This window comes from Podospora pseudoanserina, chromosome 6 (assembly GCF_035222485.1).
Source record: "Podospora pseudoanserina strain CBS 124.78 chromosome 6, whole genome shotgun sequence".
Classification (NCBI taxonomy): domain Eukaryota; kingdom Fungi; phylum Ascomycota; class Sordariomycetes; order Sordariales; family Podosporaceae; genus Podospora; species Podospora pseudoanserina.
The window spans coordinates 1,611,059-1,635,162 of record NC_085925.1 but is presented as its reverse complement, the minus strand read 5'-3'; the positions used below and the strand labels follow the sequence as shown (position 1 = coordinate 1,635,162).

Here is a 24,104-nt window from a genome sequence, read left to right as displayed (position 1 = left end):
GGTCGTTCTTGTTCCATGGTTACAGTCGGGAGTAGCTATGCCCAGCTTTCTCAAACGAGTCGATATCGAAGTAGACGGAACCATCGGGGGTAGCGTACCCGAAACCAGTCGCCACAACCTTCTCTACAAAGTCGACGATTTGTCTGACATACTGGGTCACACGTGTCAGTTGGTCGGGAGGCAGGACGTTCAGCGCATCCATGTCTTCGAAGAAGCGGCGCTCGAATTTCTGGCTCAGCTCCAGGTAAATCTGATGATTGTTCGAGTCGATAGAGGCACCATGCAATGCATCCAGATATGGCAGCAGGACATCGTCAGCTTTGGCGAAGAACTCAGACGCTGTTCCAGGGTTTTGGACGGCCTCGGCAGCCAACTGTGCTGTCCCAATATCCGCCCTGAGCAGCAAATCCTCGACAGTAACACTCTGGCTTTGTAGCGTTTCCTTGTACGCCTTGTTGACTTCCTCGGCGAAGCTCTCTGGGTTCATACCCCCCGGCAACGACGGCAGATTCTTGCCAACATATTGGAGAAATGCGGCCTTCACCTCAGCCAGAACCGTCTCACTAACCGTCTCTTCCTCAGCATGTTGATGCTTGAATCGCGCGAGCAGGTGTTGACGACGAGCCTGGAGGATAATCTTGTCGTCGATATCGGTGGTATTCATGACGAACTTGACTCGGAAGCCGAAATAGTCCCTCATGATACGGCGAATGATGTCGGTCGACACACGATTCTTAGCGTGGCCCAGATGGGCGTCTTCGTACACTGTAGGGCCGCAGGCGTACCACGTAACGACTTCCCCTGTTGGATCAACTGGGATGAAGTCATTCTTGGTCCGCGTTAAGCTGTTGTAGATCTTCAATAGGGGCAGTCGAGCGTCATGGGCTTGGGGGGGGGGTCCATTTTGGCTGTTTACGAGCGTCGGAAGCCATGCTGTGTGTGGGTGACTGTTGAAACCGTTAGCATCGAAGAAAACGGGTGAAATAAAACCAATGGTGGTTGCACCTTTGTCAAGGTGAGGGGAAGAGTTCGACCAGGTAACAGCTACAACTGTTACGATTGTCAGCATTAAGAAGTACTCGTCCGGAAGAAGGGAATGAGTGTACTTTTGGTGAAAAAGGTGAGAAGGGGAGTATGCGAAAATAAACCTGGCTAACCGATTGTCCCTTATTAAGTTGTTGTCTGGCAATTCGAGGCAGGAGTGACTCACCTAAGCAATCTTACCCCTCATTCCCCGCACTTGGCAGTATTCTGGTCAAAGGAAACCGTTACCAGATAGGGGCCAATTGCTCAAACAGCTGGAGCTTCGGAGGCTTTATTTCCGGGTGCCTATACACCGGTGGACAATATGTTTGGGTGGTGATTGTTGACGTCGTGTTAAGCAGATGAAGGTAACAGTGTTCAGATGGAAGTATGGAGTAGACGACATTCATGAGATGGAAGCATTCAAGTAAACTCTTCTTGACAAGTGGTCACAACCCCGCGGTTGGCCTACCCTATGGTCAGCCCCCGAACAATTTAACTGGGGTTCCCGAATGGCAGCAGTTTTCCGGGCGGGCCAACCAGTCCCAAACCCTCAGATCTTTCGGAAGATGGATAAAATACCTAGCTGCCCAAAAAAACACCTCATGGCATGAGACATTTGGGATCTTTCTCTTTTTCTAGGAAGCAAATCCCGCTCTGTAGCAATAGCGCTCGTCGCTTGTCGTCTGGTGGCTTGTAGGCTTGTTTGATTTCTGGGCATCAGCCCTGGTAGGACCCCTGTTGAGATTCTCCAAAGGATGTCCCAGGAACCGCTTCTCCACAAGCCCGCTCTCCCGCCAAATCCCCCTGTTCTAGAGCCTCTATAGTGGATCCACAACGGACTCTAGTGTGGATCCTCAACGGACTCTAGTGATGATCCACAACGGACTCTAGTGATATAGCATGGTACCTACTCTGAGCTCCGATTCCTTGAGAAGTATCAGTAAAGGTTATTCTCTTCTCTGAGAGTTGGTCTGTGATTAATAGATGTTCAGTCGGCACCATGCTCTAACTACCTAGTAGTTCAGCATGCTGTTTAGTAAGTATATAACCATGGCTCTTTTCCAAGATAGGTAGATAGCTATTCGCCTCAATTCATCGCAAAGCTTCTGGTCCTACCGCCAGATAAGTTAGCATGATGTATTCTGAGCATAAAGAAATGTCAATTCAAGGAAGGGAAGAGAACCTGTGCCATCCAGTTTCTCCGTCAGGATAACATTGCTACATATTTCGTTTATGGTTATATCTGGAGGACTCTCATGTAATGGATTGGCGGAGCGGCAGGGCTTCCTGCAGCATCAGAAACTCGGCAGGCTGGGTGGATGTGGGCATGTTGTTGGTGTCTTTGTAGCAGATGTTAGACCATAGGGCTGCACTGATATGGCAAATTCTTTATTGGAAAGCTATTTCTTCATGCTTACCTACCTTAACAGGTAGGGTCCCTTCTTATGGTACTCAGTTCTAGTTTAAACATCAATTCACATTACCCGCCCACCTAGCCACAAGGGGCAGTGACAAGCGTCAGGCTGCCTAGTCATATCATGTTGAGACCTCAGTGAATGGCGCAGCCCCTCGCATCACATGCGCCCAATGATTGGTTGAGATTATGGCAACACATTACCAGACACCACAACAGAGCACACGAGATATTGCTTGTTACGCTCAGCTTTCGGGGAACCGGCCACTGTCGATCCGTGACAAGGCTCTCTATATATGGCTTCCTTACATGTGTTTCTGTGCATTAGCTTGAAGCACCCCGCCTCGATGCGGCTATACACAAGGATGGATAGGAGCTTCCTTGCATTGTACACAGTGCGCCCTATCGACAGCCTATGACTGCCGTTGCCTTGTCGTGAACTCTTATCTTTGCAAGCGAGGCAAAAGACGATAATCATGGATGAATACAGCCAACAGCCCTTGGCACCAGGCTACCTGATCAAGGAGCAGCGGTCGAATACCAAATCGTTGGTTGTGAAGCAACCAGAATAGTGACAGTGGCTGCAGAAGGTAGTTCTGTGCCTTCTCCAGGTGTACGATGTGTAGAACCGAAACCGAAGTATGTCGTACCTGGATGCCTGAGGGCGATCTTACAGAACACTGGACCAAGCATAAATAGAGGCCTTCGAACGCAATGGAGATGACCTGAACTCTATCATTCCAAGCATCAATTTCAAAAACAACAGTCCAACTAGACGGTTGACCTGTTCCCTACAACTCTCTCAAAACTCACTGGTATGTACACCCCGGCTTGAGTACTCTGGAAGCTCCAGTTGTACTTACAAGTAAGTTGAAGAACTTGTACCCATCATCATGTCCAATGCCGAGAACTTCGTTATCTGGTCGTTGGATGGGCAGCATGGAGAGGACAGCTGCTAACAGTATGCTGGAGAAGTTTTCGTAAGTCATTCATCCATACATCACATTTATATTGTCCTAGCCCCTAGTCCATCTCTAATTATAACCACTAGGGGTTGCTGGGTACTCTTTCGGCCCCAATCATCCAGCACCCAGTGCGTGCAAACACTGCTCTTCGTCGTGGACATGCGGAAAGTGCGAATGCTGTGATGATCACTGCCATTTCTGAGATGAGAATTCACGCATCATACCAAGCATTACAAGTAACTTGGTGGATTTTGGATAGGGATTACAATCTGAGGTGGACAAGTTCACGATTCAACATCGTGTTATGTGGCGATAGCTGGGATGGTCTGCTAGCTAGGTAATTTCAAATATACGTATGATGTACTCTCGTACCCAGCTCAAACACAATTCAAGTCTGTACAGACCTGTGCATACCTGTGCTCAGTGACGCTCTTGATTCTATTTGAAGGTTATATGTACTAAGGTACCTCTGTATAAAGATGGGATAGAGCTGAGACTGAAGTTATATGAAGCTAAGATTATGGACATATAAAGTCGGGACTGAGCTTGGACTGAAGTTATGTAAAGCTAAGATTATAGGCATTCAAAGTTGGGACTGAGTCTAGGAAAAGCTAGGATAATAGAATATAAAGCTTGGATTTGACGTTGGGGTACTAAAGAGGAGAATAGAGGTATATTAAGCTAATAAAAAGAATAAATAAAGTTCATGCTACTCAAGTTTCGAAAAAGTTAAGACTATTTACATAGGTATATATAATAGGTATATCTATAAAGCGGGGATTAAGCTGTGATTCTGATATAGAAAGTTGGGATTAGGCTGAGATTGAGATACACAAAGTTGGAATTAAGTCTTAAGAAAGCTAAGACCTTATAAAGTAAAGCTGGGAAAAAAGACTACCTGAGATAACTAACAACACTTTCCTATATCATAAAGAATTTCCAGTCAAGTTAAGACCATAAACACACAAAGCCAGGTCTGGGACATCTTATGCTAGAACGGCATCTATGTAGATAGAGTCAGGACGATTGATATATAAAGCTGGGATTTCAAATATCTAATGTTTGGACTGTAAGTCAATGAAGCTGGGGTTAGTTTTTATGTAAAAAGCAGGGCTAAGTTATCCAGTTCCTACCTTATCTTGAGATGTCTACTTATAAGGCTGAGAGAATGTGTGGAGACTTCTCTTTCAGATCTGAAGACAAAGAGAATCCCTCGAATAGCCGAAACTTACTTCTTACTCCCAGAATCGACGATTTAACTGCAGTTCATACACTAGTTATTTGGGCTGTCATAACTCCATATCAACGTTATGTGTTTCAATGTGGTGGCGGTGTAGCCAATCATCTACACTAACGCCTAGTTGCGCCACATCCGAGGCTGACACGCAATCAGGCCAGTACTCGCGAGAGTTTCTGAGTCGGTGACGAGGCTCTAAACTCCTTGATTTGCTAAACGGAGCATTGAGGCTATCGGCGGTCATTCGTCAATTCTATGCAGCTGCATGAACAAGTGGCTGGACCGGAATGCTGTTCTTGTAGGAATTGACCGCCCATCGTTGTCCAGCGTGTCAAACATCTGGAGCACCGAATCACCTGCTCATAAACGCCAAGGTTGAACGAGTTTAAAGTGAGGGGAAGCCCCTGAGCCCGTGCCTGGAATACCAAACTGAGTTTCCCACTGCCCTGCCATGGAGGTGCGCCTCCGGTCCGCCTTACCCGCCCGCCTGCACTCTACGTAAGCTTTCTAGGGGCGAGGGAGTTACCGTTCACCGAGCGTGCATGCGCAAACTTGCTTTGCCGCTCCCCAGTTCCCAGTTATCTGGGACACTTTCCTTTGACTGCCTTTTTCCCTCTTCCATCACCCTCTACCCGCCAAACAAACCCGTCGCCAGCAGGTTTTGGAGATTGAAGCCGTTTCTCTCCGAAGATGCCACTGCCAATCGCGGCCAAAGGTAAGTTATTGTTACTAGCCTTCTCCTGTCAAAAACCACAGTATTGTCTTTTGCGTTGTGTTCCCCGCACCCTTGTCTGCCCCGCCAATTCTTCAGTGCGAATCACCGTCGCTGTTGGTCGCCTGAAGTTTAGGTCAGCACTGGCCACTCCCGTGACAAGTGGCGAATGGACGACACGCAAGCCTTGAGGCAGCTCATTTTAATTGTTGGGATACTTTATCTCTGTTGAATCTTTCTCGGGTTTGATATTGTTGCTTTCTCATTCAGCAACTGTCAGTGAGAGGGAGGCAGCGAGGAATATCTTCAAGGTTTCCAAGTCGAGAAGTTCCCAGCGCTTGATCTTGCCCCACTCTCTCTACCTTATCATTATCACTCCGCTTATCGCATTTCTTCAATCCCCCCATCATCCTTACACCAGACATCGAACATGCCCCCTGTTAACCACGCTTTGCTTGCTTCAGTCAGCATAGCTGCTGTCGGCGTAGCTGCAGCCGTAGCTGTAGCTATCTATGAAAGCCCCGAGGTCCGCCGCGTAGCCGAGGACCTACGTAGACGCATCGCCATCGCCCTCCGCTCTCTCGGTGATGACTTCGACCCAGACAACCGACAGCCCCGTTTCAACCGTCCAGAAGACGCTCACGGATTTTACGAATCTCACAATGTTGATGCTGACGACGAAACACGGAGGAGACAACGAGAGGAACTGATGTATTGGAACGCTCGCCGGAACGAACAACAGTCACAATCGGCCGAATCGCCCACTCCTCGCCTTCCTACCTTTGACGACTTCTTACGGCCTGACAACTCTGGTGAACGCGGTACTTTGGTTTACAACACTGGCGCCAACCCAGCGGATGATTCAAACAATGTAGTTAGACGCCGTGGCAACCTCGAAGGCGTGCGCGGACTGAATGCTGCAATGGTTTACAACCCCTTTGCTGATGAGCACGGTATTGAATTGGAAGAGCGCCCTCACATCGACGAGACGGAAGCCGCCAATTTGTTGAAGCCCGATCATGACGAAACCGTATCCGATATCTATGCCGCTACTCCCCGCAGCCAGAGCCCTGAGCCCGCGCAAAAGGCTGTTGCTGCTACCAACTCTGAAGTTCTCTTTGATTTCGACTCGCAATCCAACGATACCAGCCTCCGTGATCAGTTTCCCGACGCCTATGAGAAGACCGAGGATGGGACTCACACTCCCACCACCCGCAGCGAGACCATCGGCCACGAGGAGGAGCAAGACATGTCTGCCAGCTACACCAGCACCCAGTCTGATGCCTATGCCTCGATTCAGGCGTGGGCTCAGTCCAACACTGGGTTTTACTCGCCCCTGCCTGTTACGCCTGAGCCATCGATGTCTGATGGGGAGTACATCAGCCAAGGACAGAGAACGCCTAGCGATGACACTGCCTCTATCGCTGAATCTGGCGTTGATGTCAACTTTGATGCTGCTTCCTCCAAGGATGGGGACTATGGCGTCATGAGCGATAGTGACGATGGGATCGCCACTCCTGGTAGCTGGTCCGAGGTTGGCAGTGTGATTAGCGAGACTGAGAGCGTTGCTCGGGCTTAGAGGAGGCGCGGTTGATGTGCTTGATGATGTTTCTACGGGGTCTATGAATGTACACCCGCGATACCACCGACCATTTCTTCCTGTTTTGGGTTTGCATTATATATGTTTGGTGTTTTGGGCGTTAGGAACGGTTTTCATAACAGGGAAATGGGTGGTCAGGCTTGGGTGTTCTTGTTAGGGGTGATTATAGGCCCGTGCTATCTTTTTTGAGAAATATAGCAGAATTTTGCCAAAATAAAGAGGATATCTTTGTAGGTATCATCGTATCTCGTAACTCGTATAGTATAGATATGCTGCGGGGGTTATAGTCAAAGGTCGTCTTGCTTCTTCTTATTCTTCCTTTCCTCTTCCTTGTGATGCTGGACGTAACCCTCATATAACTCTTCCACCCCAAGCCCGAATTGCTCTTCCCAGAAGGAGTCCTGGTGGTATTTGTGGTGGCGGAGGTGGTCGTTGAGGTGGCGGATGGTGCTGTTGCCGAAGATGTCTTCGAGGTATTGGAGGAAGTAGGCTGTATGTTGGTAGCCTCTGTCCCAGGCTTTTTGGGTATGTTAGTAAGGGTGGGCGGTGATTGGGGGTTGGGTTAGGGGTAAAAAGGAGAGGGATTGACATGGAAAAGAGGGGGGAATACCGCCATCAACCTCCTTCTTCCAATGCGGCGGGGACAAATCACAATTCAGCCTCACCCAGTCAGCGATCCCTTCTATTAACCCCCCTGGACAAGTGTGTTTTGCGTCCCACTGGTAGCAGTGGACCAGTTCGTGGGTGATGACGCCGATGATCTCGTCACGGACGCGGGTTGGGCTGTTGGGACGGGAGGCTACGTTGGAGATGTGGTTGAGGTTGAAGTGGATTTCTTTGTGGTCGTGGTCGAGGTCGGTGCCGGTTGTGTAGGCCACGCCGTCCATGTCACGGAATATAAGGGTGACTGAGCGGGTTGGGGGTGGGGTGAAGGAGTGGGAGGAGGGGGTGTGGTAGAGGAGGCGGAGGACGTTTTGGAGGCAGTCGGGGAGGACGGTGGCGGGGTTGATGGAGGTGAAGAGGAGGGCGGAGGCGGGGTGGGTTAGGTTGCGGTTTTCGAGGCGGAGGGTGGGGAGGGGGAAGGGCTTGGGGGAGGAAATGGTGGTTGTTTTGGGGTCATTGGGGGTGGTGTCCCTAGGGGGGTGGATTGGGATGGGAGAATGGGTTGCTGATGGGGCGTCGGATGGGCGGGAGATGGGGGTTCGAGGATGGTGGTAGGCCTGGGGGTTGGGGTGTGTTCGTAGAAGGTCATGATTGCGGTTTAACGAGGGGAGGATGATGTTTGGGAGAAAATAAACAATGGCATTTGGGAGAAGCTATTCCCAGCTCAAGCTTATATCGGGTCCAGCTGTATGCAGGGAGGTGCCGCTTACATTGCGCACCAACACCGACAGCGTGGTGTTCTAGAAGGCGGGGCATATCGATAAGAGGTGGGGAAATAGCAACAGGAGGTGGGGAATTGCGGGGAATTGAGGATGCCGAGACCCCTGACAGCAATCATTTGCATGGCCCGTGCTCCACTTGGCGCGGGCAGGGGGTGACGAAAAGCTGCAGAGAACATCCCGCAAACAGAATTGTGGTCTGTGTCCCTTCCTCATCGACGTCGAGCCAAATTTACCTTAGCAATCCACCACAAGGAACGGCAACGAAGCTTCAAGTCGAGGTCCGCGTGTACTCTTTCGACCCTGCGATTGCGCGTCTTTGGGACCCTATAACGGGCGCGACTGCCGGCATCCTGTCGCGAAAGCTTGCTGATAAAAACCCTGGGCCGGCAACTTAATAAGCAGCTCATATTTTGTTTTGTTTTCTTTCTGCCACTTTCCGCAACCTACCGCAGCGACCGATCTTTAATCATACCACCTCGACCCGGTCCCGCAACCTCGACAACCTCCTCCATCCATTTTATCGCAATCACACCTGGAATCCTCTGCTTTGGAGGATATGGCTGAACCAATCTCTGAGCAGCAGGTCATCGACCTTACCAATATCCTGCGCACCGACGCCCCTATCGACACCAAGATTCAACACATCAACGTAGCCAAGTCCTGCATCAAGTCGCACTACATCCCCGAGCCATGTATCGCGCCACTATTCGACGCCCTCCGATCTGCGTCCAGCTCTCAACATGGCGTTCTCGTTAATGCTGGGTTTGGCACCTTCAACCATCTCCTCACCCGACTGAGAAAGCAAGATCCCAAGGGCCTGTCGAAGGAGGTTGCGCGCACAGGGACATTGCCGCTGCTGGCTGAGAAACTGGGCGATCATAAAGATAAGATTCGATATATCGCGACACAGGCTCTTGTCACGATATACAAGGTGGCGCCTGAACAAGTCGAGCGCGCAGTACGCAACTTGGCCATGACCGGGAAGAACCCAAGGGCAAAGGAGTCAAGCTTGCACTGGCTCCTTCAGATGCACCAGGAGAGTAGCATGCCGTTTAGGAGCTATGTGCCATCTTTGATGGATTTGCTCGAGGACGCGGATGCCACTGTTCGCGACACTGCCAAGACCACTGTCATCGAATTGTTCAGGTATGCCCGCAAGCTATCAAGTATAGGATATAAGCTGACTTGACCAGAAACGCCCCCAATACGGCCAAATCGGACCTTAAGAGGCAGTTGAAGAATTGCAAAGTTCGACCAGCTATCGAGCAAGCGATCGTAAAAGAGCTCATCCCTACCGGTTCTGTGTCAGCCTCACAAGCAGATTCGATAGACGAGCATCACCCCCGTCCTGCTTCTCGCCCAGCCTCTCGTGCAGCCCTCTCAGCCAGCGCATCCTCCCATGCCATCGACCGCCCGATTACTCCAGCTCCCGATAGCTCCAAGACCTCGGACCCGGTGGAGCCGTCATACGTCAACACGAAGAGCGAGCTGGACGAGATACTACGAGACATGCACGCCCATTTCGAAGGCAGGGAGACAGAGCAGAATTGGATGGAGCGAGAAAAGAACGTCATTAAGCTTCGCAAACTTGTCGCTGGCAATGCTCCGCAAGACTTCACTGAACGATTCCTTGATGGGCTTCGGGCACTCTTGGACGGGATGATCAAGGCCGTTACCTCGCTAAGAACGAGCCTGTGCACCCATGGATGCAATCTTATTCAGGATTTGGCGAGGGCGTTTGGCTCAGGAATCGATCCTATGGTGGAGATACTCATGCAAACGTTCATCAAGCTTGCCGCCTCGACCAAGAAACTGGCCAGTCAGCAAGCAAACATGACGGTCGATGCCATCATCTCCAATGTTACAACGACACCAAGAATAATGCAACATATCTGGTTTGCGACTCAGGACAAGAACGTCCAGCCAAGACTCTACGCTTGCGGGTGGCTTCAGACCATCTTGGTCAAGGAAGCACATCATAAGCATCATGTGGAACATACGGGAGGCCTGGAGGTCATTGAGAAGTGCATCAAGAAGGGTCTCGGGGATGCTAACCCAGGAGTAAGAGAGAAGGCTCGCGCGACGTTCTGGAAGTTCAATGCCATCTGGCCTGTGAGGGCAGAGGTTATCATGGATGGGCTCGACGCAACAGCGCAAAAGCTCTTGAGAAACGACGCCAACAATCCCAACCCTGTCAAGCGACAGCCAGTCGCAGGCGGAGCTCGACCAGGACTCGGTTTGTCTAAGAGTACAATGGAGGCACCAAAACCGAGCATTCGCGACGCGATCATGGCCAAAAAGAAGGCTATGGCGGGGACTTCCACCAAGAACCCCCCCACACGGCCTGGTTCGGCCATGGCACATTTCTCACCGGTCAGAACGGCCACAGGATCCTCTGAAGCTCCCGCAGCAACAGCACCCAAGCCAATGGCTATCCGCACGCGACCCGAGCCAACCACTGGTGGACTTTCTGGTGCACCCATGAGACCCGGGCGTAAGAGACCCGAGGTTGCTCCTAGGCCAGCAACTGCAGGACCCTACTCGGTACGAAGTCACGACCAAGCCTCCAGCGAGCAAACCAGCCCGCCGGATTCCCGAAGGCCAAAGTCAGTAATTACCCCAAAATCCATATCATCCTCTCCAAAACGGACACTCCCTAAGCCGACCCGTCCGAATCAGCCCGAGTCGAATCTTCCAACACCCGCCAGAGCAGGAACTCCCAAATTTGCATCGCTGCGCAATACGCCTTCCAGGATTGGTCAACCCCTATTCAGTAGCCCGAGAGCAAGTACAGTGGACTTGAGTGTACCTACGATATCCGTGGCCAAACACTCACCACCCCATGATAGACATTATGAGCCAAGCCCCCTAGAGTCTGTGGAAACCCTTCCCAGTTTGTCGGATACACCCTCTCGGACAAGAGAGGAGTTTGCAGTCCCGTCTGTCGATGATCACGAAGAGATTGAGCTCCCTATTCCCACATCAAAACCACCTAGCCCCGCCCCTCAGATCGTCGAGCCAGTTTCCACCACCACGAGCCCGACTACCCTAAAGGTGTATGAGGACCCTTTCACGGCGGAACAATCTCCGCCAAAACCCACCTTTGAGGCACCCGTGTTGGAGGACAAGCCGGTCAACGAAGACGCGGCTACACTGCTCCGCCCGGCCCCGGTCATTGTCAGCACCGGCGAGAATGGCGACATCAGTAAGGGCAGTGTCATGTCCCCCGAGAAACTCAAGCAAAACTCGCGGTTGCTGGAGAGCGGAATTGCTAAGGTCAAGGCCAAGGCTCTGGACGTGCACGGATTCCGCAAGTTGCAATCCATCATCAGGGACAGCAACAACCACAAGGGCTTGATCACCGATGAGAAATTTGATGCCCTGCTGATTGGGCTGTTTGAGTACCTCGAGTCGCCTCTGCCGAACCTTGCGCCGGAAAAGGTGCAGGATGTCAAGGCTCAAGTGCTGGCCACGATCAAGGTTATGCTCAAGAAGATGAGAGCGAGGTTTCAGCCTCACGTCTCACGGGGATTGGAGAGTTTGCTCAGGGCGAGGTCGTGTTACGACGGGAGGACACACATGGTTAGTGGGTTGGAGTTGCTGGCCGGTGAGCTGGTCATGTTGGGGGATGCGGGGGAGATTGTGATGGTGTTAACGAGGATGATGCAGGGGTTGAATGTGGATGACGCGGAGAGGGATAGTAGGGTTGTGAGCATGGGCTTGCATGTGCTGAAGGAGATGATGGAGCAGAGGGGGGAGGGGTATGTGCCTAGTGAGGGGGAGCTGGAGGCGCTGGCGGGGCTGGCGGCGAAGTGTCTGGAGAGTGTGGAGAGCGCGGTGAGGATGGATGCGGTGTTGCTTTGTGTGGTGATGCATGCGAGGGTTGGGGAGGGGAGGTTTTGGGAGGCGGTTAAGGGGGTTAGGGAGGATCCGAAGAGTTTGATTACTTATTATATTGTTAGGAGGCAGAGGGAGGGGAGTATGAGTGCTAGTGCTGCTTAGGGGGGGACATAAGCGGGGTTTTTTTTTTTCGCTGGGGGGTGTTGGAGTTCTTGTGTGTGTGTGTGTGTGTATTGAGGGAAACGGAGGGGATCTATTCAAGTGTTGTTCTGCTTGGGATTGTAAACAGGGAAACGAAGAGCAGAAAATGGGAATAAGGATATGGGATAGGGATATATCTCTAGGGAGGGATTGGTTGGTTGGTTGGCTTGGGGTTGGGGCTGGGTGTACAGGATTACACGTGCTGATATAGCCTCTTTGTTGAGTATGCTTTGTAGTTTCGATATCTTTCTCTTCTTTTTTGTTTCTTCTTCCACTTCTGGGCGTTTTTCTCTGGGTTTTGTTGTTGCACCTCTCACCTCTATAACTTTGTGTTGTGGTACACGAGTTTGTTGGGAATGGTTAGTCGAGTTTTAATACCACTTTTGTTCATGGTAAACTAGTCTGTGAAGCTCGGATTGAGGACCGTTAATGTTTAGATTGAGGACCCTTAATGCTTGGTTTAAATATAGTAGATGCTTAGATTGAGGAGAGTGAGTATTAGGATTAAATATGGTAAATATCTTGATAGAGGCTAACTATTGCTTAGATGGAAGGTTTATAAGGCTTAGGTCTAATTAGGGTGGTGAAGGCTTGGATTGTTTTATCTAGCGTTGGGGTAGGATTTTAAATGGTGTAATAACTCAAGTATGAGGGGGCAATTTCAACCTCTTTCTTATCTACCAAGGATCCTAACTCCCCCATACTTTATCGCAACTCTTAGTCTTATATCCAAGCTTTCTAAGTAGGTACTCACAGGATCTATTGTTTACCTAGCTGAAATATGAAGAGAATATCATTCCTTTACCTAGTACTAATCTATCTGACCAGTCTTTGAAGATAGACTCAAGAAAGCCACCAAGTATCTGCAACCCCTGAGTAGGTGGTTGGTAACTGCTTTCCATCAACTATGGATTACTTTAACAGCTCATTAAACTCGTTATGACAAAGAGAGAAGTAAATGGTATTGCAAAGCCTCCGCTAGGCACCAGCACCACATGCACATGCACAAAGAGATCAATCAGTCCGCAACAGGTACTCCAACATCTTGATTCTGTGCCAAGTTGGAAAGCAGAGTAGCCATCACACTGGTATACGCAAAGAGAAGCAGGAACTTGTGGTCTGACTGCAGCCCGCCGCTTCCACCTCCAAAGCAGAACGACCCAACGCAGAATAAGAGACTGAAGGCTATGGTAACCATCACACTGCCAATTTTCTTCATGGGCACTAGGTACATTATCATAACAGGAAGAACGAAGAAGATCACTGCCATGAGGACGATAAAGAGATGTGATAGGATGCGGAGGGTGGGATAGCTCATTGTAAATGACTTTCGGGTCTCTGGCTCTGGTTGGCGGAGGAGAAAAGAGTGGGTAGAGCATACAGTGTTAGCATCTTAAGATCTGTGGGACCAGACTTGTCAACTAGAACAGAATTACCTTGACGCTAGAACCTGCTTTGCTCAATGTCTCCGCGGTGGAAACCACAAAGTCGTCGATGGCGCTGGGCCGTGGGCCCAGAGACCGGTAGCCTTCAGGAAGCAATCCACAGCCCGAGTTTTCAGGGTCCAATCCTCTGTCCCAACACCAGAGATGGTATTTCTCTGTCAGGGTCTGGTTGGGCGAATGCTGATGCATGATGGTGTTGGCGAGTGTGAAAACTGTCCCTTTATACAGACCATCGTGGGTTAGCCCTGTCTCTTCTGACAGTTTGCTCCAGACTACAAAATAAAAAGACATACCGAGTTCCTTACACTCCATCGTAAGCCTGTCGACAAGCTCCTGCTTCTTCCGACCAAAAGCATTTCTTGTCAGGCACTTCTTATAGTCATCCTGCCCCTGTGCTCGGTTCTCCTTCTCCAACTCCTTCACCTCTTGGAAGGTCTCTTTGGACTTGGCAGCCCAGTGGTCCAGAATGAAGGAGAAACGTGCTTCGCAGGCAGGGAAAAAGAGCCACTCTCGGCATCCTTGTCTCTCTTCTGCAATCTGAGTGCGTACGAACGGTTGTTCTGGGTTGAGTCAGCCTGCAACCAGGCAGGTGGGCGCGCAAGGTAGACCAGGGGGTATACTTACCGCCGCTGTCGTCTCCTCCAGCCTCTGGGAAGGGAAAATCTGAGCTATTCAGGGTTTCCGTGTTGTTGATGGGGCTACCGTCACTGCCTAGTGATTAAGGAGTTAGTATATGGAAGAATTCTCTTAGAATGGCAGACTCTTCCAGACTTCGTGGAGAAAGACGGCAGCCCTCAGAGCCTTACGGTCTGGTAGAGAATGCAGGCCGATAAAGAGTTGTTGGTACTTACTCGTGACTTCCTGGATGAACAACCCTTTCTCCAGATCAAGCTTGTCCAACTCCATGATCGCCAGTATATCTTTCTGTCTTCTTTACGATGATATCGTGAAAGAGAGAAGCCGTGAAGGAGAGAGCTACGCGGTCCCCGCGGAAGGTAGCTTAATGGCAGCCAAACCTCATGACTTCCAGAGAAACTGCCATGGCTGTTTATCTCACACACCCATCATCGGTTATCCAGAGCCTCATGCTTGCCAATATACTCTCAAGCACCAAGGCCCTCCATCTCCAGGTGGTGAGCGTATGCCCAGCAGGCTACTCCGGCAGATGCTGCTCAATCAACCGCCTATGATGGGCGCTGAAGGCATGCAAGCCATGATGCATGTTGACTGATCCGACCTTGGGTGGGTGAGATTTCTTCAACCAAGACAACGCAGAGAGAGCGGAATGAGGTCTGGATGGGAGAAAGCAATTCCTCCTAATGAGTACAATAACCTGGAATGTGCGTTAGCGCTCATGCTTCAGTGTGTCACTAATGGCCAAGAAGAGATATGATACAGACTTACTCAAGTGTGCGCATCCAATTTGACTCTCGGAGATCTAGTTGGTGGTAGTTGCGATGATGTCGTTGAGAAGAATGAGTGTTTGATCCTACAAGGCTGCGGGAACAACCAACAAAATGGCGCATGGTGGTGGTTGCAGCCTCCGGGCGGGACGGCATCTTCTCATTTGTGGATATCAATCACACACCATACTCGAACTATTTTGAACTTGCAGCAAGGCTTTGGGTAATGGTGGGTATAATATGCAGGAAATAGGTGGCTTAGTGATCAACCGGCATAATATGGATGTGCTTCTTCTCTTCTTTATCTACAGAGATGCGCCCTGTCTAGCAACCATCCAATGGCCCTGCCTCCAACATCTTTGGCCATTATATACAGACGAGCTACCCCCTATTCTCTCCACCTTGGCCATCAATACACTCCATGTGTATCCCAAAAAAGGGTCCAACCTCCCGGGTATGTTGATGCCGCCTATCTTGCGTTGTGTATTTCTCCATCTAACGTCGGGAAAGAAAACGAAGATATGTCGAAGAAAGCGAATGATTTCTGAAGCCAACAGCCCTCGAAACCAACAGCTCTCTACATAATGGTGATCCCCGGCACCGAGATCGACGTGAAGCAAAAGCAAGATCTGCACCGATGGCATCCACGACCTTGCCGAATACCAACATCTTCAAGCATAGTGATGATGCTAGAAGAATATGACACAACGGCATATAGACGATTTTGAAGTCCCGGGAAACTTGCATGATGCCGAACTAATGGGATCATCTTGAATTCTTGTGCTCTTGGTCACTTGGTGTCATTTTGGGCTTCTGGGTGGAAGGCGTCGGCACAACTTGACGTGCATACTCTTTGGCCTTGCCCTTGGCTGCAAGAAGTTGTTCGGACTTCTGGTCGACCGAGCCAAAATAGGAACGTTTGCCGTAGACGCCGGCGGGTTGCTTCGGAAGATCTTTGGCAGAATGAGCAGTCTTCACGAGAACATGTCTTCTACTCCGGATTACTTCCTTGCTCGACATATTGCGAGAGGAGGACGGGGAAAGGTCTTTGGGAGTTTTGTCCTCATGGTGTCGGGTTCGCGAAGCGGTGCTGCTCGTTTTGCTGTCTCTTTGCTTTTGAGGAGACGCTGGCGGGGAAGGGAGTGGGTTGGTGATGGTCGTGTTGACGGGGGCAATATGGTCGACCGCTATGGGGTAACGACAGGTGGGCAGTGAGGAGTACTCGTATGACTATGTGTAAAAGGTTTTGTGCAAGCTGACCAAAACCCAAACAAGTGGAAGGATTTGAGAAAAGTAAGTAACAAACGAGCCATCATGGAGGAAGAACACAGCAAAACCTTCAAGTCAGGCATGTTGGACATCATTCAGCGGCTAGCACGTCGCCGAGGGACCCGCTGTTCCAGCACGCGGGAGTACAGGGGCAAATTCGGAAGGCCACTGCGAGCACACGTCCCGGGCCGCGTTCGGTGTTCGAATTCTGGTCACGATGCGGGACTAAGCCTCTCCGCAATCCCTCGACTTGCTTTGTGTGCGGGCTCAGCGGTTCTGAACCAGAAGAAGAGTATAACTTGCCTCACTGATCAACACTGCTTATGGCCTGTATGATCGAATTTTTCTTTTTTTACGAGACGTAGGACCAACAGGGGGTCTGACACCTCGAAAGTTCTCCGCCGAGACGATTATATCACCCCATTTCGGCGACTGGGGGAGAAATGGCGCCATCATATTTGAATACAAAAGTTGTAGGGATCAGAATGCGTGCTGTGCCTTCTTTATTTGTCCAGACCGCGGCTCGCCACGAGGGGCAGGCTTCCAAGTGATGCGCACATGTCGGAGTCATAGCACGCGAGAGCGAAAATTCGTAAACGTAAGGTCCTTGCCCAGTCGTAACGCACCGTTTCTCTGTGGGGGCCAGTGAAGAAAGCTGTCTCTTAGCCAAGGTAACCTAGGTATTTGCTCAGGTTTGGGATAATACGTCCTTTAACGTTTGTTCTGTGGCTTTCGAGAATCAAATTTTCCTTGCTAAAAAACGTATCTGCTGACAACTGATGAACAACTGGCCTTCGCGCGAACCCGAGCATCTGTGGCTGCGCCTCCCTGCCTCTCTCCCAAGACCCCTACCAAAGCTGTGGCTTGGGACACCGTCCTCCTTGGAACAAAAGGTGGCTTGATGATGTGGCCAGTCACAAATTTTCAAACATGGTTGCTGATGGCGCAGCAGTGGTGAAATCCAGGGTCAAGGCATACATGCAGTAAGGCGTTTTCTAGACACGTTGGCTGAACTGGTACCATGTGAAGAGGGCAAAAATATTCAATAACATTCAAACGATCTGGCCACCCCCCAGCGAAATCAAAAGAAATGCTTTCAACGGTCTGTAAGAAAAAAGAACATCTTTGATGGGCAAGCAATCATAAGCTGAGATCATGGACACTGAAAGCTTAGATTACATACTTATGAAGCTTGGATATATATATGTAAAGCCTAGACTATATTCGTCCAAAGCTTAGATAAGAGATTCCGAATGCTTTGATAGATTAACGTTCATTATTCTTGTAGAGACCAGCTATGTTTCCATCATGATCTCCGTCATGATTTTCGCTTATAACCCTTCTTCCCGGGGTTATATAAACATATCAAATCTATCCATTCAAAGGAATCTAACAGAGATCCAGATTTTTGTCTGGATTTGGCTTTGGTAGATCTGACTTGGTGCCGGCCTTGGCCACACCGCTCATATGAAAGCCCTAGATTACCAAAAGTATCAGTCAGTTCTCTATCGCAGTTCATTCTATTTCCGGCGTACTCTGAGACAGACAGCAGTCTGGATGTGTTGATGGCAGTTTGTGAGGCTCAAAGGTCAATGACCCCTGAATGGACTCGGTGGCTCTCTCACTCGCGCTTGTTCATCATCCTACAACTAATGGTGAAGCAAAGTTACACCATTTTATCCCAGTAGGCACATCTCATCCCGAAGCCACATCTCATCTCAAAGACAAATCTCATCCCAATGGCCTGTTTTGTCTGACTCTGTAGTAAAAACCCGTCAAATCCATCTTAGCTATTGCGAGTTAACTCACCCTGTTGAGTACCCAACCATTCATCAAATATGTTTTGCTGCTATCGCACAGTTAAGACACTAGGTATGTTTCATGGTCACCCATCAAGTGGCCAACTTCAAGTGCCAAAACCCCAGCTCTCCCACCAACTTAAACTATATACACAATAGCACTTTACCACATACACACACGCATACATGCATAGAGAACTCTTCAAACATATTCCTCATGTTACACTCGCAAACGAAAGATCCACACTCTGTCCCCACGCGAGCAAAAGAGGTAAAGACAAGAAAAACGCGCCCTCTCACGACGGCCTTTTTTCGCTGCTCGCAAGCGCATCTCCCAAAAAGAACTCACACCCCTTCTCCATGACCTCCCCAATACCAAGGCTCTACCCCAACTCTCAGAACCTCGTTAGCCAACATCATCTCACACATAATAACCACTTCAAAAACGCAGACAATCTCCCAAAAGAAATCCCAAAGACAAACCATCACCACCAGAAGCTCTCTTGAAGGCTTAGACTATATAAATATAAACAACATTCTAGGCTTGGATAACCGGTATTAAAAGCTAAGACAAAAGACTATTTAGAAGCTGAGATAAAAGACGGACAAACGACACCAAAAGTTCAGACCAAAGATAAATTTTGAGAATCACCCTGCCCGTTAAATATTTAAAGCTAAAAAGTGCAGTACTGCCTTTCAGACATTATGGGCAGAAGAACCAATCGGGAAAATAAAGGGTACCAACAGTCAATACTCCTCCGAAGCTACTCAAAGCTCCTTCAAAGTTACTCAAAATTCCTTTGAACTACCTAAAACACATTCAAAGTTGTTCAAACCCCCTTTAAAGCCACTCAAAAGCCTTCAAAACTACTGCAAAATCTTTTGACAAAGTAACAAATAAGCCTTCTGCGCAATCAACAGGCATATCAATAATCTTGAAAGACTCAAGTCAACAGTCATACACATTCACCCCAACTTTCATCAGCAATATCACTTTCTCTAGGGCATGCCCCTATCAACATCAACCCCTCAACATCTCGTGTAGAGTCTTCCTCATATAAAAATTCCCCTGCCGCCTCCTTCTATGCTGTTCTCTTATACCTAGGAGAACCCTCCTCTCAAGTACTCTACAAGCCAGACTAAAAAGAAAAAGTCATCGCGTTACCCCATCCTCCCACCCTCTGCCATCACCACCCCCCTAAAGACTCAACTCCAAAGTCCTGTTATTCCCCCCTCCGGCAATACTACTCCCATCGGTCGGGTACCCTATACATGGCCACGTTAGCAATTTTGCTGTCCAAAACTCTTCACTGCGAGGAAACTTACACCAAGAACAAATCGCAATGATGGCATACAAACACATAAGCAACATCCCCTCCAACCAATGACTCTTCCCGTCATTTATCAAATAATTCACCAGCAACACCGCAACAAACAACACCGCCACCTGGAATGGATCAAAGCTCAGCGTCATGGCATCAATCCCCATCCCCCACCCAATGATAACAAGCAAGGGGATGATAAACAACGCCACTTGCATGCTCGAACCCACCGCCACCCCAATAGCAAGATCCATCTTGTCCTTGATGGCAACAGTTACAGCAGTGGCGTGCTCAGCTGCGTTGCCCACGATTGGAAGAAGAATCAAACCGACGAATTCTTCAGAAACAACCCCGCTGGCGGTGATGGCGCTGATGGAGTCAACCATGTACTCTGCACAAATGGCGATAACAACCGTAGACCCGGCGAGGGTGGCGATGGCAACGAGAAAGTGCAGTGTGACCTCATCTTTGTCGTTGTCTTCCTCTACACTGCCTTTGCCGGGATTACTGACGGTGCCGCCTTGGGTTGCCCCCGAAGCACTCCTCATAGGAGGCTTGGTCACCATTTCCCGGATCTTTTCATTCTCGGATTGCTCTGACCCCAAGCCATGACCGCTGATAATGCCAGCTGGGGCGACGAGTCCCTGAGAGACGGCGCCTTCGGGGACGCTGCGTCGCATGGGGTGGGTGAACGGTTTGGCTTGAACCTTCTGGCTTTCTTCGGCAAAGACCATTGAGTGCGTCTTGAGCTGGAAGAACAAGTAGGCACAGTAAACGAAGAGAAGAATGACGGAGGTGCCTCGAGACAGCTTGGCAACATCGTTCTGTGGCGACTGGCTGGATCGGTCAAACACTGTCGGAACGATCACACTGGCCACGGCGAGGGCGAGCAAGCTGGCAGAAGTTTGCGCAACGGTGGTGTTGAAGTATTGTTCCCGTCTCCGCAGCCCGCCAAAGAAGAAGCACATGCCCATGACGAGGAGTAAGTTGGAGAGGATGCTGCCGATGAGGGAGGTCTGAACGATGACGACTTGACGATCAGCAAGCGCGATGATGGCTACGATCAGTTCGACTGCGTTTCTGTCATCATGTCCGGTCAGCATATCACAAAGCGCCATGCGGAGTCAACATAGCATACCCAAAGGTGGCATTCAATAGACCACCCACAGTCTCGCCCGTCCTGAACGCAATCTCCTCCGTCGCAAACCCCAGAATGGCCGCCAGGGGAACAATTGCCATAAAATTAACCACAAACACGGTAATCTTACTGACAGAGTGAATATTGGCAATTACAATACCAACCGGTGCTGCAATCAGCAACACATTGATCCATGAATTGAAGAATACTCGTTGGATCTGGTTCCTAACTGTGAACGGCTCCTTAGGCTCGACATGCTTGAAGAAACTGCTCGACTCCTTTTTCTTCTTCTTGACGCCATCGGCAGTAGCCCCCTCGGGTGTCGTCGTCGCATCGCCAGTGACACTGCGTTTGAATCTCCAGCGCATCGCTGGTAACTTGTTAAGCGCACTGCTAGTGACCTTCTGCTCCCCTGCCGACAAAGGGTTCGAGCCAACAAACGTCTCACCACTTCCAAACTGGCCATCAGTCGTATCAGGGGCCCGTCCCGATGCATTGATGTTTCTGCTCGTCGACCCGGGGCCGTTCAGCGGGATTCCCGGGGTCCTTGGGTCATCCGACGGTCCGATCGGCAACCCCTGCAGCGGGTGGCCTTCGAGATCCTGATCATTGGCCGACTGCCATGTTGCAGTGCTGGTAGAGTCATGTGTGTATTTGTTGCGTGAGTACGGGAAGATATTCCACTTCGACTTGTGCCAGGCCACGTTGCGTGCCGCTTGTTTGGTCTGGTGGGCGTTATCTGCAGAAACAAAAGAAGACATTGTGTGGTTAGTGAAGGTTCAGTGTCACAATGAAGGCCCAAACCGGGATTGGCTTGGCATGATTGGGGGGAAATGCCATGTCACTCGACCTGGAACAGGCAGACGCTGTGTCTCCTTGCGGTGTTTGAGCACTGCTTGCCGTTGTGTACAGCGAGAGGCCTTGACAGCAGATCGCCAAGAGACACAGAGAAGCATGGCAACAGGGACAGCAGAACGACCAGAGCGAAAGGGGCGCCCTGGATCAAGGGTGCTTACAAGACATTGTCCACGCGCTTGCGGTGAAGTGGGTCGAGAGAGGGGCTCGGAAAGCTTATTTGGTATTTTAGAGCTGGTCGGCGTGCTCACGACGTAATCTCGCCGCTTGAGGTCCCGGTGGTTTAGGTAGGATGAATCGGTGGAGCCGTGCAAGGGAGGCACAACGGCTTTGTGGTGGGGTGTTGTCGCGATTGGCGGTTGGTGGAGGGTGATTTGGTTGTTGGTGAGGAGGAGCGTCCTCTCAAGATTGATTGCGGTGCACAGGAAACGAGGAGCGACTGCTGGCTACGAAGGTGCGAAAGAGGACGTGTAGATAAGTGCGTGATTGGTGCTCCCCGCCTCGCACGAATGACCGATCTTGTAGGGTGTCAACAGGTCTTCTGGCCAGAGTGAAACTTCACGAAACACAGCGGTAAGGATATGAGGGCGTAGGCATGAGATGCAAAGACGAATGGGCACCTTGATGATCCGGAGTTGATAGCTGTGTTTGATAAGTGGTGTCGTGGCAGTAGCAGCTGTTTCGCGGAATCAAGAGGGTGGAGGTGAGGAGGGGCAGTGCACTGCCATGTGTTGGTGTTGCCTAGGGATCGCGACGGGATGAGATATCAAGAGCTCGAGGTTGGTGGCGGTCCGCAGAGGTTCATGTCAGCGCTTCTACGACAGTGATGAGCGAAGTTTTGGCGAGGCATGTAGGCAGACTCTCGGTCTGAGGAGTATGACAGTCAATACCGGGAAAGAGTTACCTGCCGCTGTTTCTCATGTGAGCTGGGTCTCGGCAGGAAGTGATGTCAACCCTCACCTCACCTCACCATCCATCCCATAGCTGATCATTTCCTTGAGGCCCCCAACCGCACGCACCCACAGTCTCTCAAAGAACCGATTTGTATTCCCACTCCACTGTCCTCTTGCAGACCAATGGTGCAACGGTGAATCCAACGATAAGATTCATCAAACCCTCCATCCATGCAAGTCTGTCGTCCTGGTGAAGCTCTTGGAGCAAATACCGCCCCATGATTGGACAGTTCTTCTGTAAGTCAGGTACCCGTTGCTACTTTTGTGACCCCTGTCGGAACAAGCTTTTGCCAAGGGCGCCACCTGGTGCCGATCTGGGGTTGTGGTTCAAGCGTCCATCACAAGCTTGTCCTTTTCATTCTCACAACTCTCAATCCCACAGAGCTTGGCTTACACTCCACTCTTTATTATTTCTCTTGGAGTAACTGTTGACCTATCACATCAACTCTCAAATAAAGCAGTTAGCAGTTTAAGCTTAGATACCCAGAATCAGGGGCTGACACAAACCACAGCAGATTCGCCCTCACCAAAGCCTGAGCCAAGCGGCCGAGGTTCACAGAGACGGCTTGCCTTATTTCTCCTCACACTCAGACTAAGTACCTACCGTAGCACCCCAAGGGTTGTTTAGAAAATAAGCACCTGGTTAGTTCCAACATATCTACTACTTTTAATTGTAAAATAATTCCACGACTCTGATAAGCAAGTTGAGGCCAGGCAGTCGCAATGGCAGTAGCAGTGCCAATGGCAAGGGTGCACAGACACATGCATGTTGGATAGCCTTCTCTATACACCACAGTTTTCTGCCAAATCAACTATCTTGCACCTATACTTTGGGGTGCCACTGTGACTTCTTCCACCAGACTCTTCCCTAATTAAATACTTATCAAGGTTATTCTTAACGTTGAACAAGAATTGCAAGATCATTCTACAAATAAAACAAGTTATATAAGACATTCCATTTTTTAAAACATATGTTGAGATCGAGGAAGATATTTAGGAGTACCTTCATGCTTGAAGATCTATATATATAATTAACTCTGTCTTAGTATGAACAAAACCTCTATCATTTTCTACAACAGCATTAGCGCATTGTCGTACTTGAGGTAGATCCGAGCATTATTAAGACGCTATCCAAGCTTCATTTCCGGTAGGTTGTCTGAGTTGCAAACCGGCAAACAAACCTGCCAAAGCTAATACTAAACAAGTCCAAATAAGCAAACCAGATGTAGCTGAAACTCTGGCGAATCTGGATTTCCGATGAATTTGGATGACTTGATAGATTTGATATACCTACATAACCCTATTTGGGTACCTTGGGATTAGGTAGGTTTATATATCGGACTTTGCAGTGTGTAGGGTACGGACTAGAGGAGTGATGAGGCTTATATATGGTAGGATGTGAGGTCTCTTCGTGGATGTAGGCGTCTTTGTTTGTGACGGATTCTCAACTTGAAATCTGTTTAACCCCTAGCTTCTGCTTCGCAGTTAAACATAATGAACAATCTCTGGTTTAAACTTAAAAGCAGCCACAAACTTAGGA

General features: G+C 49.8%; 6 protein-coding genes across 6 annotated transcripts; 2 read left to right on the top strand and 4 right to left on the bottom strand.

Moving 5' to 3' along the window:
• Window positions 1–19: 19 nt before the first annotated feature.
• On the bottom strand, window positions 20–932 carry QC764_602750 (uncharacterized protein; the record flags this gene model as incomplete). The annotated part of the gene is made up of 2 exons (XM_062948779.1): window positions 20–885; window positions 917–932. The coding sequence occupies 2 exons, from the start codon at window positions 930–932 to the stop codon at window positions 20–22; spliced, it is 882 nt and encodes a 293-aa protein (XP_062797464.1).
• Window positions 933–4,869: 3,937 nt separating this feature from the next.
• QC764_602760 (uncharacterized protein) lies at window positions 4,870–7,167 on the top strand. The gene is made up of 2 exons (XM_062948780.1): window positions 4,870–5,357; window positions 5,819–7,167. The coding sequence occupies exons 1-2, from the start codon at window positions 5,333–5,335 to the stop codon at window positions 6,931–6,933; spliced, it is 1,140 nt and encodes a 379-aa protein (XP_062797463.1). The 5' UTR covers window positions 4,870–5,332; the 3' UTR covers window positions 6,934–7,167.
• QC764_602770 (uncharacterized protein) lies at window positions 7,083–8,401 on the bottom strand. The gene is made up of 2 exons (XM_062948781.1): window positions 7,565–8,401; window positions 7,083–7,471 (listed from the first exon to the last, which is right to left on the bottom strand). Exons 1-2 carry the CDS (start codon window positions 7,839–7,841, stop codon window positions 7,242–7,244), a joined length of 507 nt encoding a protein of 168 aa, XP_062797462.1. The 5' UTR covers window positions 7,842–8,401; the 3' UTR covers window positions 7,083–7,241.
• Window positions 8,258–13,068, top strand: STU1 (suppressor of tub2 mutation). The gene is made up of 2 exons (XM_062948782.1): window positions 8,258–9,485; window positions 9,533–13,068. Exons 1-2 carry the CDS (start codon window positions 8,896–8,898, stop codon window positions 12,339–12,341), a joined length of 3,399 nt encoding a protein of 1,132 aa, XP_062797461.1. The 5' UTR covers window positions 8,258–8,895; the 3' UTR covers window positions 12,342–13,068.
• Window positions 13,069–13,398: 330 nt separating this feature from the next.
• On the bottom strand, window positions 13,399–15,311 carry QC764_602785 (uncharacterized protein; the record flags this gene model as incomplete). Its single annotated transcript, XM_062948783.1, has 6 exons — window positions 15,230–15,311; window positions 14,677–15,158; window positions 14,450–14,536; window positions 14,119–14,385; window positions 13,817–14,043; window positions 13,399–13,716 (listed from the first exon to the last, which is right to left on the bottom strand). Exons 2-6 carry the CDS (start codon window positions 14,729–14,731, stop codon window positions 13,399–13,401), a joined length of 954 nt encoding a protein of 317 aa, XP_062797460.1. The 5' UTR covers window positions 14,732–15,158; window positions 15,230–15,311.
• Window positions 15,312–19,077: 3,766 nt separating this feature from the next.
• On the bottom strand, window positions 19,078–22,781 carry QC764_602790 (uncharacterized protein). The gene is made up of 5 exons (XM_062948784.1): window positions 22,572–22,781; window positions 21,773–22,521; window positions 20,757–21,495; window positions 19,623–20,698; window positions 19,078–19,562 (listed from the first exon to the last, which is right to left on the bottom strand). Exons 2-5 carry the CDS (start codon window positions 21,777–21,779, stop codon window positions 19,495–19,497), a joined length of 1,890 nt encoding a protein of 629 aa, XP_062797459.1. The 5' UTR covers window positions 21,780–22,521; window positions 22,572–22,781; the 3' UTR covers window positions 19,078–19,494.
• Between the last annotated feature and the right edge of the window lie 1,323 nt (window positions 22,782–24,104).